This window comes from Chelmon rostratus, chromosome 11 (assembly GCF_017976325.1).
Source record: "Chelmon rostratus isolate fCheRos1 chromosome 11, fCheRos1.pri, whole genome shotgun sequence".
Classification (NCBI taxonomy): Eukaryota; Metazoa; Chordata; class Actinopteri; order Chaetodontiformes; family Chaetodontidae; genus Chelmon; species Chelmon rostratus.
In genome coordinates, this window is record NC_055668.1 from 14,180,943 (window position 1) to 14,196,585 (window position 15,643).

Consider the following 15,643-nt stretch of genomic DNA (forward strand, 5'->3'; position numbering starts at 1 on the left):
ACTGAATTAAATAGTACAAATAAAAAACATCTTGGTGGTGATGCATCAGAGCATCTTGTTCCTGCACTGAACCATGGAGGTTATAACTGTAATTCTAATGTTACTCCACTGAAGTGCAGTAAAAAGGCCTTGTTAGTTAGAACAGTTCCAGTGCTTTTGTTGGTCCTAAAAAAATGAAATAAAATTGTGCGCATAGGTACAGATAATTTGTTGGCAATGGCAAAATATTTGGGTAAAATATTTCATGAGGACATATCTTTGCCCTTTTACTGAGTATTTTTCTTACAAATGAAAGCATGCTGCTGAACTAAAATAACCTAAAAAGAAGACATTGGATCTCACCCCATTCTCCATTCTTCTGTCTGGAGGACCCTTTACTCCATTCCTCTTTGGCTCTGAGCCTCTTGACCCACCTGAGAACACGACAGAAGACTCCATCAGACATCACAATCTACTGTAGACCTTCATCAAAAGCAACTGCATCGGTATAGTCCCAACCAAGATATAACAAACTGAGCAAACTACTGGCCTTTACAGACAGCTGTGAAAAATGACTGGACCTTCCTCTCGCCTTTTTGCCTGTCACCGTCTCTAACAAAAGAGCACACACCTAGAGTGCAGCTTTATCTGGAGCTTGCTGCAGAGGAGGGTGTAGATCAGCAGAAAGCTAGGCAAAACAGACAGGCTAGTGCTGAATGATCTTAGCTCCTCTGGGAACCAACTGGGATCAGTGCTCTCTGTGACTTGCAATAATCTCAGGATTAAACCTAATACATAACCGTCTGGTAGTGGGTCCTACAACATTGTGTGTACGTGCTTGTCTGTGTCCATGAATGCACTTATGTCCAATCATGCTACTGGCATTTGACAGTTGGGGGTGGGGAGTGGATCCTTAAAGCTTTGGCCCATAACCAAAGCCCTTTAGCTTGCATAATGGTTTTAGATGACCCCTGACATACAGGGTCCACATTAAATACATTTACTGGTTAAATGTTAATGTGAACAGAACACCATGCAAAGGCTCAATGAGTGACATTATGATATTTAGTAAGAGATTACTAACATAGCTCAATTCAGCAGAGAATACATTTTGTCCTCTGACCTGGTGAGACAGAATATGCCTGCATAGCATCAGGTGAGAAGATTTAAGACTAAGTGAATGCTGCAGGCAGGACAGAATACAACAATACTTCCACTTCCAAATAATACGAACACCCAAGAAACAGGAGACGAAATGTACCCGTCTTTGATAAAAAAAATATAAATACCGTAACAGAAAAAGGTAACACAGAACAGTGTTGCAAAGACTGAGCAGAGCTAAGCTAACAGTGTGGGAAAACAAGAGCAGGCTAAGATAACAGGAAGGGAAAACAGCCATCTAATCCCTGGGCCAGACTCAAGCTGTGAGGGGTAAAAGGGCTTAGTTACGCAACTGGGGGCTGAGAGGATAGCGTACGACCAAAATACTACAGTTTTCAGTCTTCCTAAGAAAACTGAAAAGTAACAGGCTTATGACGATGTGACTGGGACAACCTGCAGACAGACTGGCCTCCAACAGCATGACTAAATAAGGCTTGTTCAAGGATCTGATGCCGGCTAATAGAAAACCTTTTCCTGGATAAAGTCTTAAAGAGTACCATTTCCAAACCACTATAGTGTAATAGGAAAGGTGATCTGGTTCATTCTCAGCTTCAAACAGGTTGTTACTGTAAACTTCGCTTTCATGAATGCTTAACTCCAGGGCGGATGTGTGTATGTTTAGAGGCTGCAGGCATCTCTGCGATTCACAACATTGGGGTAGTGACAAATGTCTTTTCTCTGAGCACAGCCCTCGTCAAAACCATGACTCTTATATGGGAGAAAGTGATCTTAGAAACCCTTGTTTCTGTTTCATTACATTCACGTGTGTGTGCGGCTGGGGGGACACTTACCTGACTCCCTGCTAGGAGCTCGATTGTGACGAAGAAAGAAGCGCACCTCTGCCCTGTGTTGTCCCCATCGCTGGAGCACATCCAACATCCTCTCCCCGTCACCTACAGCTCGCTCTGCAAGTGGAATACATAAACACGTGACAGTGCTCAGGTGTGAGGAAGAAACACACCCACAATGTCAATACTTAAAAAATGTAGGTCAAGAGTGCACGTGCTGTTTGCTTTGTGAATCCTGTCCAACCATGTTCATTTTATCAGTGCCATCTGCATCTAACTGATCGACAATAATGAGGAACTGAGTTGAGCAATGACCTCAGGGAAAACAACTGTGTTGTGTTGTCAAATATTCTGGCTGGTACTGAGCCAAAGGGCTCATCAGCCATTCCTCAAACATTTTCTTCAACCTTCTTAAGACCATTTCATTACACAAATGGACTGACAAATTACAGTCAAGTAGAGGTCAATGAAGCTGATCTATCATAGTGGCACGACGGCAAAACAGAGCAGTAACAACTCTAATAAGCAGGTTATTAATAGCTTTACATCTAAATTTGATGTAAAATGCCACTGCTGTGTTTTCAAGGAGACTCAGCAGTGATTCTGTAGTGAGAAATGACTGCAAAATGAGACAATCTTTTCAGCAGTTAGCAGTCTCTTTTCAGACTACTTGTGGAAGTACTCAAACACAATAATTGGCACTTTCTTTGCTCTTATGGCTGCATCACCATGGAAACAGCTACGAAGCCTGGCTCCTTGAGTTCTGATTCTGAATACCTCATGACTCTCAGAGATGGGGAAAATGGGAAGGGCATGAAATCCAACCCCCTCCCCCTCCACCTGAGAGATGTAGGAGATGTCTGGGAGCTTGTGTTTGTTACAGGGATTATGGGCTCTGCTTCATTTGCATTGCACAGCCAAAAGAGATAAGCCCCTCAAAAAGAAATCACCAAGCAGTTGACCACACAGCTAATCTCCATTTACTGTATGGTCGACTTCAGAAAAGCAATTTCCCTCTAATTAAAGGAAGAAGACAAACAAGTGTCTGCACAGTGACTCCAGTCCCTGCTGGGATATAGCCATATTCCATAAACAAAACAGCATGTGACTGAAACTCTCACGTTCCTCATTGTGTGTAGATGGATAAGGATGACACTGGATTGACTGGCACCGTCACTCACCAGATCCACGCCACATCTCCGAAAGGTGGCAGTCCGTCTCTCCCGGCTCCTTGCACAACTCCACCACATCCCGGCACAGTGTCTCCGGGGTAACGGGGACCTCAGTAAAATGCTGGTCATTGTTACTGAGGTATACTGTCAGAAACATCTGCAGACAGCAGGAGGGAGAGGGAGAGAGAGAAATAAGAGTTAGATAAGTTAAATTACCACACAAGATAGAGGATGCTGGGGGCCTAGTTGGAAGCAGAGTGTACATTATAATTCTATGTAATTGGTGTCTCATTTGCCTATGGTTCAGTTTGTGTGTGTGTCTGTGCATGTGTGTGATTTTTGGCACCAGGTGTGTAAGAGAGAGGGAAGAGGAAGGAAAAGCGCAGCGGTGATTTCAAAATGTTTTGATAGTAGGGAGGAAGAGTGTTTTCTCATGCTGCATCACTGTTGGATTTACAGTGATCTGATGGTATTACAGTGATTGTAGATGGCAGTACAAGAGGCGTATTTTCTCTCTCTCATGCTTCACCTTGTACTGCTGAAGCATTTACATTAATCTGATGGTATTCAATTTATGCTTGTTGAAAGAGATCTGGCTATGCCAAGATTGCTGATGTGACTTTTACATAAAGGCGACCAGGGTGCTTATTCAGACACGAGATCGACATGTTAAATTGCCGTCACGTTCATGCAAAGGGGTGCAGGGGCAACAGACAGCGGTATCTTTATCCCAGCCCGCATTCCTCTGTGTCAACAGAGAAATCAGAGTCCAGCTCCCAGAATTCTATTTCACCCCATGCCATCTAACTGCTAACTACTGCTGTCACCACTGTGAGAGATCTCTCTATCCACACACACACACATGCGTGCACATACACACTAAATACTCCTGCCAAGCACTCTGAAGGAGGAGACCACTGCAGACTCTGGAGACGCTGGATTTGTTCTATGTCAGAGTGTGACTGACAGATGGTGCAGACTGGTTTAGGACTATCTAAAAAGAAATGGACTATCTCAATGAAGCTGTCAGAAAATTGAGCTGTCTAACAGCAAGCATCCCAAATGCTGGCACTCCTGTCACATTTCAAGATGAAACTACGAAAACTACCATTATACTTGGAAGCGTCTAAAAAAATCTCAAATTAATACTCAAATTATTATCTTTGTAGTTACAATAGTTATAATGTAATAAAATTAAGTATGACTAATTCAAATTAAAGCCTTGACAATCACTTCAAAAATACACATCTGGGAGTGAAATGTTATATTCTGCTTATCTGATACTCTGAAACAATGATAGTAACCATGAAAGTGAAAACAGTGTCTCTGTATAATTATTCAGAGATGTGAAGAAGAGGCTTTTGCTTTCCTTGCTGGAATATGCTCCCATTTGTATTCTGATCACACGTTAGGGAGAGCTTTGATAAGGCTGCAATGAAACCAGTATTATAATATAGGTGTCCTAGAACATGGCATGACTAGGACTTATTAAACCTTTCTGCTTTAGCCCCAGGTTTTGGCACATTGTAATGTCTACACAGTGACTTCAATAGTGATGCAGTAGAAAAGCAGCAGCCCAGAAAGCTAGAATAACCTGGAAGTGTCTAATTGTTAGAGTAATACTGTTGTTTGTGTCCTAAACCTCCAGGTTAGACTGGTAGGTTTTTCTATTCTCAGCACGCTGCTGTGAATGGCAGTGCCTACAGGGGCAATGGTGGGAACATCAGGTCAGCGGGGTCACAAGCACAAAGGGTTTGGGGGGCGAGAAAGTGGAGCAGCTGCAGCCGTGGCGCAGAAACAAAAGTATCTGGGTTGCTTTTGAACTGTGGGGTGCACCGAGCAAAAGGACAACAGCCTTAAGATAAGTGGCTTTATTCCCCTTTTCTTCTTCGAATTAAGCTTACGGAGTGAGTGGGCAGGAGACACGTTTCCTCTTGAAATCCCCTTAGCAACACACACAACCAGAGAAGGTTTGTTTTTCAGTGTGATGAGGTGAAGGTAGAAGCAACGGGTAGTGGTCTGAGTCAGAGGACCTGATTCAACTGGTTTGCTTCATAGGGATGTAAATGAAAGATCCCCATCAATGGAGTGAATCAGCCATGAGTCATCCTTGTCAGTAATCTACAGTACAGAAGGCTGTAAACAGACAGTACCCCTGTGTCCATCACTGGCCACAGACTTCCTAATAGCTCAGTGGTGGAAGACCACCCTGGAGAACAAAGCCAAAGACTTTTTCTTTCCTGTCAGGAAATTGGAATAGTTTTACTGTTTGTGGTATGTAGTTGAGAACTAAACTGGAATCAGTTAGTATAATAAATGACACTGCCAGAGCCTGTATCTAAAATAAAACCTGAACTGGTTTCAATTTCATGTAAGTCTGTCGTTAGCAGAAAAGCCATTCAGAGATCGGCGCAGAGCAGCTGACATCATCACAACTTCCCAGCAATGTAGGACATTTAAATGACCCTGTTAATATTTGGAGAGTGAAAGAGAGACAACAGAGCGAGGGCGTGGGGCGGGGGGTCGGGAGAGAGCAGGGTTGAAAGAGAGTGAGAAGACAGGAACACTGGTGGGAGGGGAGTGGAGAGGGGAGGGGAGTGGGGTGGAATGGCCATACCTACACTGACAGCCAATTCTCCTCAGCACTAAAGTTAATGATCCAGGGCCACCACTATCCAGTCCTAGCCCTGATCTCGATGAGTTAGCACTTTGCTGCTGACCTTCATCTATTACAATCTAAATCCACCACATCTACTACTACATCAAATACATGTGGTCATTTCTTATAGGCTAAGATATTGCACACATGTGCTATAAGTACACATAATTATTCAAACTTATCAGGTCGATGCATCTTGGCATATTCATATTGGCCTGGGAACACAGCCTATGATGACACACAATATTGCTGTCTGAATTAACACAGCAGGAGAATGTATTATAGTTTGACTTTCCATTGTTAGCTGACCGTGTGTAAACTAGACTTCAAATGATAATACAATATACCAATGTCAGAAAAAAAAGTCTTGTAGTGATTATAATATTTGGTTCACTCCACAATACCCAGCCGTACTGTATAGCCTTGCCTAACTTGATTAAGGGGGGAAAAGACTACCTTAAGTGGTCTACTGAGACAGACAGGTGAGAAGAGTGTGCTGGCCCCCTTTTTGACTCAGCCAGAGAACTTGAGAGTTCATTAAATATTCATAGATACAACATCAATTAAAACAAAACAGCTCAATAAGGCCTATTTCAAAACAGACAAAACAGTAGCACAAGAGCTTACCAGAAAGCATCACCCAGGTAGCTCTACACAACCAGGGAGCTGGGCAGTACACATTTCTACTGTATAGGACTACATTTGATTAAATGCACCACACTTGGCCTTCTGTCTATCACAGTAGATGACAGAAGCAACTGCTGAATTGCACTTCCTTCCAACCTGAGACAGGGGAAAGAGATCGCCTGGGGGAAGGAGAAGGGGACGAGCTGCTTCTGCTGCTGTGGTTCCCCATTATAGCGATAGATTTCTAATTCCATCACAGCATCAGATGCGTAAAAGATGTCTCCCAGGGTTTGGAACTGGTGTGACAGCTCAGAATGGCAAACTGACAATTACAGTCAGTGCAAAGAAATGTGGTTGTTAACTCTGCAGCCTGCACTGTGGATATTCTCAAAGCAGAGCAGCTATAAGGCTAGGTCACTGGGGTTATATCTCAGGGATTAAGTTAATCCGCTATATAAAAATATAGCCTTTCAACAGACTACTGGCTCAGTATTACAATAGTAAGCTTAAATTCAATAGCCTGCAGCCATGCCACAGCCACTATGCCTAAAGTTTAGGAGAAAATATCGTTCTGAGTAACTAAGACCCAGGAGAAGGCAGGTGTTCATTCTAATAAGCACATTTCATTGTACAGTACCTGGTTTAAGGTCCTTGAAATCCTTAAAATTAGATATTGTAGTGACTTGGACAAAACAAAAAAAACGCAATTTTGTGCATCAGTGGCACATGCTTAGGAACATCTTCTCTAAACAATAACACAGATTGGAGTGTGTGCTACTCTTGGAGATGAAAGGCCGTAACATCAAACCTTCACACAAAAGACACTGTAATAAGAATGCATGTAAGAGGAAGAGAGTGACTGCAGCTGGCAGCACCTACTTGACCCTCCCTGTTTAAAGGGGCTAAGAGAGAAATGAAAAAATTAAGATATACTATATCACCTATTCTGTGTTATTGCATGGAAACAGGCTTTGTCAATGACTATGTTCTGTGCAAAGTTCAATAAGATGCAGTCCCTGTAGGGAGGTGCAGTGCTATTCTCAGATATACTGAGTACTGAAGATACCAGCTATAAAACCTCTAGCCAATAAGATGTCGATTTGGCCATTTACTGTGTAATTTGGATCCCTCCTCCCATTAAAGCCAGAGGGGTCCTGAAGCAGATGCCACTGATTGCAGCCCTGAGGGGAACAGGCTTTTCAAGCCTCTCCAGTTGTTTATACCAAGACTCTGAGATGACTTGAGTTTGAAGATCAACACTGCACCGTGTACCGCCAATTACAGGAAGGAATGCTGTGATGGTGTGTGTGTGTGTATGTGTGTGTGTGTGTGTGTGTGGCACTCCCACTGATTCTTCAGACAGCGAACATGTGCACTACAGCAACAGAGTAGTGCAAAAACAGAGCACTTGGCAGGAAATGGTTATCAAAGAAAAATTCTAAACAAGTTAAACGATCCTTTGGCAATGTTACTTCAAACAGGCCTAGTAGAGTATCAATCCCTGTGTCCCACCTTGACAATCCACTCTCTCCTTGCGAGGGTCACTTCTATTGCATTAATCTCTCAAGATCATTGTCCAAATGCAATTTGTCACATATCGAGTTAACTGTGTGCCACTGCAGTTTCCCGATTCCAGGAATAGACAAATCACAAGGGATCGTACTGTAATTGAATTACTCTGCAATATCGGGATAACTAGCAAATGAAAGCCCATCCCGTCACTGGGAATTCACATCAATACTAATAAAAACACCCACAGCAACATTGGAGATAATTTGTTATCTTAGCTCGGTGGTTGAAAAAAAAAAAAAAAAAATCCAATTAAATATATTTGCTGTTCCCTGTAAAATCAGCAAGCAGCTTCTACTCAGATCAGTTCTTACAATAACAGTACCTTTGTTTTGGTCCATAATGCAGAGTTGTCTATTTTTCCTACAAGCTATGGTTTGTATAAGATAAGATAAGATAAGATAAGATAAGATAAAGACTTTATTAATCCCCAGCCGGGGAAATTTGAGAATATCAATATTATGTATTATAATAAAAATACTATTAAGACACTAATATTACGCTTATGTTAATAACTGATTTATTATTCAGAATATCAACATTTAACAAATGTGAAATTCACGCCTCAAGTTGTAGATGTCAAAAATTAAAATAGCTTTTTTAATATAAGACTCAAAATACCCAAATGTAGTAAATTCAATATAGTACGAAATAAAAGAAATCCACATACATTCTTCTACTAGATACTTTTACTCAAGAAATTGTTGGAGGAAGTCTGGAAGGTGGCGAAGAAGCCTGGGGTGGTTTGAATCAGTCATTGGAAAAGCTGGCCCTTAGGTAGCCAAGTGGTTGCCCCCTGTCTTACCCCCTCCCTTCTCCCTGATTCCTGTCTGCGTTCGTCACTGCCCAATAAAGGTGAAAAAGAGGGAAGAAAACCCAAAAAAGTGTGCCCTCCAAATTTCACTCTGGAGTGCAAGGTGAGAAAAGGTATCAGTACTGCAGTCAGCAGCATAAAATACATTTTCAGATTGTCATCGTCTCTTCGACAGACCCAAGCATATTATAGTGTCACCATGGTTACAGGTAGACCTGATTACAAACTCCTGCTGATAGAAGATTGAAAATTAAAACCATAAATATTAATGACTTATGTCAATTTTTTAGTAGGTAGCTGTGCTGGATTCACAAGTGAACAACAATTTCACATTCACACCAATTTCTAGAAACCAACAGCATGCTCCAAAAATGAAAGAGCACAGTACCTGAGTGTGTAAGCGAATACTGTGCAAAACACCAATTAAGTTAGTACAGTGTCATACATCTTCACATAGCAAAGGAAGATCTGACTAGAGCTGTACCTCGGAAGGGTATGGACATAGTCAGATCAAATATGGCCAGACAGGCTTGATATAATACACTGGGACTGACTACCGCACATACAACATCTGATATAATTCCTAGGACAGAAATGGGACAACTGGGAAAGTGGACAGCATGAGGCATGGTGACAGAAGCAGAAGATAACAGGGAGAATATCATTGACCATGCCTGAGGGGTCTTACCCACTTTCAATTACAAATATTGCTGCGGTAAGCGAATGAGTCAACTAGGTCTTCTTGAGGGAGTCACCTCTGAATCTGATTACAGCAAGTTTGTAAGACACTGCAGCATCATCTTCCTGTGTGTGCGTCTCAGTTCTCCCTGCCATGGCTTCAAGAATTTGACACAGTTCCAGCATAGCAGTCCTTCAAAAAGGCGAGGCAGCAGAAAACTCCCTAATGGCTTTATGCACTATTCCTCTTCGTCTCTCTTTCATTCTCTCTCGTTTTTTTATGGCGTATTAGGTGAATGAGCGGGAGAGGGAGAAAAGGTCAGGGGGAACAAACAGGAGAACGCAGAGGGAATCGGAACGCACAGAAGCCTCATTCAGCTGCAACATTTAGAAAAAAAAAACAAGCAGCTTTTACAACACACTGAAGCTGCAGCAAGCTGTGACTCTTCGATCAGGATAACCTCTTCTCTCGGTCTGCACTGCAGTACTTAGCCTATCACTTCATAATCTGCGCTCTCGCAGTACTCTTACATTCCTGGTCTACGTGATGAGACAGTTCCTACTTTGTGCTCATCTGGGAGATAACGGAAATGGGAGTCAAAATGAAGCAGAACGGGGAGGATGTATTTTTTTTCCAAGCCCTCTTGACAGTTGAAGGCATTCAGAGTAATTGAATATACAGTGACTTAAACTGTCTAAAAGTGCTATATAAATCATTTCATGTACATGAAAACTGCATATAGGAATTTACTGAATGCAAAACTATCTTTTATCAATAATTATCTCATGAGGCAAACTAAATGCCAAGAGCTAGTGATTCAAAATGTGGCAGATGCACTAGGCCTAATTGGCATTCTAAAAAAATGCACACTGAATGATGTCTTTGTGGTGTTTAATCTGTCATATGCAAAAGAGAGCTTGGGGAAGCAGGAGGGAGGAGGCAGAGTATAAAATCCCTTTTCCTGGAACCTTTTTTGGGACTCTGCGACATTGTCCAATATTTGGCCAGAGGAACCAGGGTGTAAGTTTAATTCCAGGGCAATAGTTTCTGTCCTGACAAAAGTGAGTATTACTCACATGATATCAGGTTCTGGTTTCCTGTAGCATCAATATTTGGACTGTTTGACTCGTCACATGCAATAAATTCTGATTTTAAAAAGTTATTGCTTTCTGTTAGCGGTTTAATTTACATTATCTTCATGGCTCTTCAGGTGTAGCAGAAGGGCCAACAGGATGTCACTAAAGGAACTTCTGATTCCAGACTTAGTTCCTCAGTTTAGTTCTTGCTTTATCTCAGTTCCTGGGACTAAATAGTGAAAAAGGGCCACAAGTTGACCTGGAAAACTGATTCCCAGACCACCCTGGGTACACTTCTGAACCACGGCCTCCCTGTTCCCCATGGCTAGACTAGTGTTTCAGCCTTGCACAATGCTGTCACAAAGCCCTCGCTGCTTGAAAAGGGGGTCTTTCTGGCGTTCTAACACTTTAATGGGTGATTCCACTTTTCACCTGGATTCCTTACAGAGTCAATCAATATTCCAAGGTGGATAACAAAAATAATTGCTCAGGTGACTCTGGTGTGCTTCCTCCCAGAAACCAGGCTACCGTGATGCTGATATTGTGATGCACAGATGCAACGGTATGCATTCAATACAATAAATATTCTTCGCTCTACCCTTTGGTAATTAAATCAGCCTTGTACTTGTACTACTGCTATGAACACAGAACAGAGATAACCAGCTTTGCTTGTTACAAGCCTAAAATCTAATTCAGCCATCCACATAACTCTTCTTCACATAAAAGTCAAAACACTACCCTTGAACGTCCTTGCCTGTCACTGTTGTGACCCTCTGCTTACGTAATCACCACATACTCTCCCACAGAGTAAAAACACAAAGCTGCAGCGACCAAAGAGAAAGCCTACTCGAATTTCTGTTGACACACGCAGCAAAACCAGGCTGGCCAGAGCATCACCTCATTTTCCCACCATCACAACACCACCACAAAGTCTGGCAACAGTGAGATCTGTTGTGGTGTAACTGAGACATGGTACAAATGTGTGTGGTCAAAGAAAACAAAACTAAATAATGCAGGCCCGGCACAAAAAAAGTTTATCTACTTGAAAATCTACACAGCAAGCAAAGCGTGTCATGGGAGAGGAATGAGGAAGCGATAGGAGATTTGTGCCTGCAACATTTGAAATCCAACATCATGCAGAAACTCATGCAGTGATTTGTGTTAATATATTCTGTTTGTAGCTTGGTTTCTATTCTTTTATATTGCCAGAGTGGTTTATTGAAAACAATTTATCCTGACATTAAGTACACCAAAATGAAACATGGGTTAATAAACCAGCGGAGAATGCAAACCGAAATGTGGCATTAATACGCGTCTGAAGAACAAAGGCTGGTTTAAGTAGCGATAACGGTAAATGAGGGGTAAATCTGAGATACTGTGCTATGGTTCAATAAAGGGCAAGCATCCCTTATCAGGGTGCTGCCACAGCGCAGGAACACACAATGTGCTCTCCACAACACACTGTTAAAGAGTCCCTACTGCTCATTGTGTTCACGAAACAGTGACCCCCTATTTACAATTCCAGGCAGCAATTACGACACTACATTGTCACTACTCCGGAGCCCCTCGCCTGTACAAGCAGGGTCATGGGCTACGGGTGCAATTTCTAAGACAATACCTCGTATCAGACATGACTCTATAGTGGCCATTTTGTGTTTATCAGGCGAACGCCAGAGTCTGTATCTCATTGAAACACACCAAAAACATATATCTTGGTATATTCTGGAGTGACAGAATTGGGATGAAGGGGGTGGTTACCAAGGTCTTGTGTGGTCTATCAAGAAAGAAATTTTACATGAAAGCATGCAAGGTTGACAATTTACACTGGTGTCCACGAGAACAGAGCATGGTGATAACAAATGACTATGTGTGAGTAGCAGACTGAGGTCATGCACCAGACAGAAGCCATCCACTCTGTCTCCAGAGCTAAGATGATTAATTCACTGATCAAGCTGTTTTACTGGAAGCACAGGTCTGAGCAGTGAAGGGTAACATTAGCAGAGCTGGAGTGTATTTCAACACAAGATTACACTGGATTTTGTTGCAAACATCAGTGTAGACTAAGCGTAGGCTAATGGTATGCGATGGTACGCGAATCAGAATTAACTGGAGAAGCTGAGCCAAAAACACTGAATATTACAGTATTCACAATCTGATAGTGACTGTCCTTTACCCTATAACCTCAACACTGGCATATTTTATTGTTTATTGTTTAGTATATTTTATTGCCTTAGTATATTTTCATTCTGGTATATTTTTAATTGCATTTACGAATATTTTTATTGCACGTTGGTTTATTTTATTGTCGTTATTTTAATTTTATTCTTTCTAATCTTTCTTATTATCTGTTTCTAACATGGGGGTGCTCAATGACAATAAAGAATCTTGAATCTTGAATCTTGAAACATCCTGGCAACTGATGCTGAAAAGGCACTACTTTCGAAATGATCAGTTTAATAAGCAACTATTTTGATAACAGATTAATCACTTAAGGCAATTACCAAGCCCAAATGCCAAACAATCGCTGGTTCCAGGTTCTAAAATGTGAGGATTTGCTGATTTTCTCTGTTAAGTATCACTGAAAAGTGAATCTTAATATCTGTGATATCTATCTATCTTTATCTATGAGTCCTATCTTGGTCCTGTGAAGCTGTGTAAACACATCACCATGGGCTCTGGGAAATTGTGAAGGGCACTTTTCACTGTCCTATGACATTTTATTGAATTAGTGATTCATCGAAAAAACAAATTACAGACAGATTAATCATGAAGATATTTGTTAGTCGAAACCCTATTTGCCATGACACTCTCATGTAAACATCAGAAATTTAGCTGAGCTAAAGGCTTAAAGGTGAGTTACAAATCCAGCCATCGCTTTTTTTGAACTTTGCTCCTTTTACGAGCAGGCGGACGAAGTCACAACAGAGGAGTAAAACTGCATTATTCAAAAACTATATCATGTTGTTGGGAACGTTAACGCTCCATATTGAGCTCATGCATGCAGACTACTGTCCTGCTGCCTGTTCTGCACGTCTCGAAGAAGTGCTGAGACATAGAGCCTTGTACTGCAGCAAAAGCCATGGACTTCTGATGATGATGATGATGATGATGATGATGACATGGCAGATGTCCAGAGCTGAGTTTAACACAGTGCCAGCCAGACTTGGCAGGTGCCCTCTGCTTGCTGTGTGTTCTGAGCAGGATGGATGTGTATATACTAAGATAGCGTATGGCTGATTGAATTAATAAATGCATCTACAGTTAATGACTATTTTCTCATGTAAATGTCAACCGTCCCTAAACACGACATTGAGATATAACAAGATTTTTTGACGCAGGGGGGACTTTGTCTAGTTGAGTCGCGTATGCGCAGAGAAATATCCCTTGAAAGCACATAAACGACCTAACTTATAAGCACATGCAGCGATCGAACACACGCACACAGCTGTCACAGATAATAAACTTCACAACAGGAGCCTGTGCTGCCATAGTGCTGCCACAAAGAAGCAACCGCATCAACTTGCCACGTCAATTTAAATGTCCAGGTAAGACTCAGCGACAACATTGCAGGGGTCGGTGCGGTGATATAATGTCGAAAACAGAAATATTACACAACAGCACAAGGCTGAAACTTGTAGCTGAGTGAATAAAACATGAACTCACCGGCATCATTTTAGCTTCGTACCGCATTTAGCTAACCGACACAGCATGAATCCCCACTGGCAGTTTCGACGAAAGCTGTGGGACTGGCGATCACTTTAATCCTTGAGCCTAAACCCGCGATGGGCAAGGCTACTTTCTCCTGCTCGGGGGTCCCGGTCTGCATTAAAAACACAGCACGTCATTATTTCACAAACTCAACCACATTTTTTAGGATTAAAATACACAAATGTATGTGAACTGTACGCCGTGTCGCGGACCTGTTGCAACAAATAACAAGGCCTTCACGACAAAAGTTTCCGTTGTAGTTGTGTGAGCATCGCCTACAACTTTGAAACGGCTCGCTGTGAGCGCGAGGAACAGACGTTACGAAAAACAGCCACGTTTTACTAGAAAATCACACATAAAGCAATTTATAAATCTATGCGGGAATTACTTGAGATTTTCTTGGTTTTTGCTCACCCTAGGACGCGTAGGTAACCAGCCCGAAATCCCGTTGACTGACAGCGTAGCTCGATAGCTCGCAGCCTATCCCAGAGTGACGTACCGGGAGGAAACTCAGTCCACTTTGGAATTCAAGCTCCGCCTCGTTTGGAAACACAAAACACCCCCACCGGCTAGACTTGTCCGGTGTCAACAAGAAACTGCACCCACTTATAGGAAATAAAAGATAATTTCCATTAAAGTCCACTCTAGGTAGACATCATTCACAACATGTAATGTTCTCAACGGAACAATACGATCCCTGGCAGCAAATTAAGATGACATTAAAAGTAGGGAGCGACCTGAGTTGAATTGGAGGAACGGGAGGTCTCACTCTGTTCGTATTTGAGGAGCTGAAATCTATAAACGAAGTGGGTGGAGTTATGGCAAGCAGTTTTATCAGGTAACAGCGTTATACAATACCATAGTGATTCATTTATGTGACTTGTCAGATAATTAACAAAGATATCGCTGATGTTTGACCTTTGATCTGAAGTGATTTTTTTATATGGAGCATCCAAATGGACAGTTGCTACTTCATTGATCCTCGAGAAAAAATTGGGTCCGTTGCAAAAAAGCAGAAATATGAAATAAGAAATACCATAGAGAACATGTAAAAATCTGTTTTAAAAATGTACAAATATGTACACTATACTGCAATAAAAATTAACCATACATAATAAATTATATGAAACATGCAAATATAACCATGTAAACTATTACTTACGCTACAATAACAATAACAATAGCAACATCTATATAGAAATATATCTGTTGTGCAACATTCTACATCAAGAAACAAGAATAAAGGAATACTAGAATACTACTACTGCTAAAACTAATACCATAATGATAATAATATGTAGTAATGTATAAGATAAGATAAGATAGGATAAGATAAAACTTTATTTATCCCTAGCTGGGGAAATTTGGGCATTAAAGCAGCATGTAATAGCAGTGGGAAGAAAAATAGCAG

General features: G+C 41.6%; 1 protein-coding gene across 3 annotated transcripts in view; it reads right to left on the reverse strand.

The window, feature by feature from the left end:
• tp53bp2a (tumor protein p53 binding protein, 2a) overlaps positions 1–14,715 on the reverse strand; it is a 29,254-nt gene extending 14,539 nt beyond the window's left edge. For 2 of the 3 annotated variants that reach the window (XM_041947176.1, XM_041947173.1), the window contains exons 1-5: positions 14,647–14,715; positions 14,188–14,344; positions 3,110–3,257; positions 1,932–2,045; positions 343–413 (exon numbers count right to left, since the gene is read on the reverse strand). In XM_041947176.1, the coding sequence (XP_041803110.1) occupies positions 343–413; positions 1,932–2,045; positions 3,110–3,257; positions 14,188–14,214 (360 nt within the window). In that variant the 5' untranslated portion in view covers positions 14,215–14,344; positions 14,647–14,715. Of the gene's footprint in view, positions 1–342; positions 414–1,931; positions 2,046–3,109; positions 3,258–14,187; positions 14,345–14,620 lie in introns of all 3 variants that reach the window. The other variant, XM_041947174.1, reaches the window with a different exon arrangement.
• Positions 14,716–15,643: the final 928 nt, after the last annotated feature.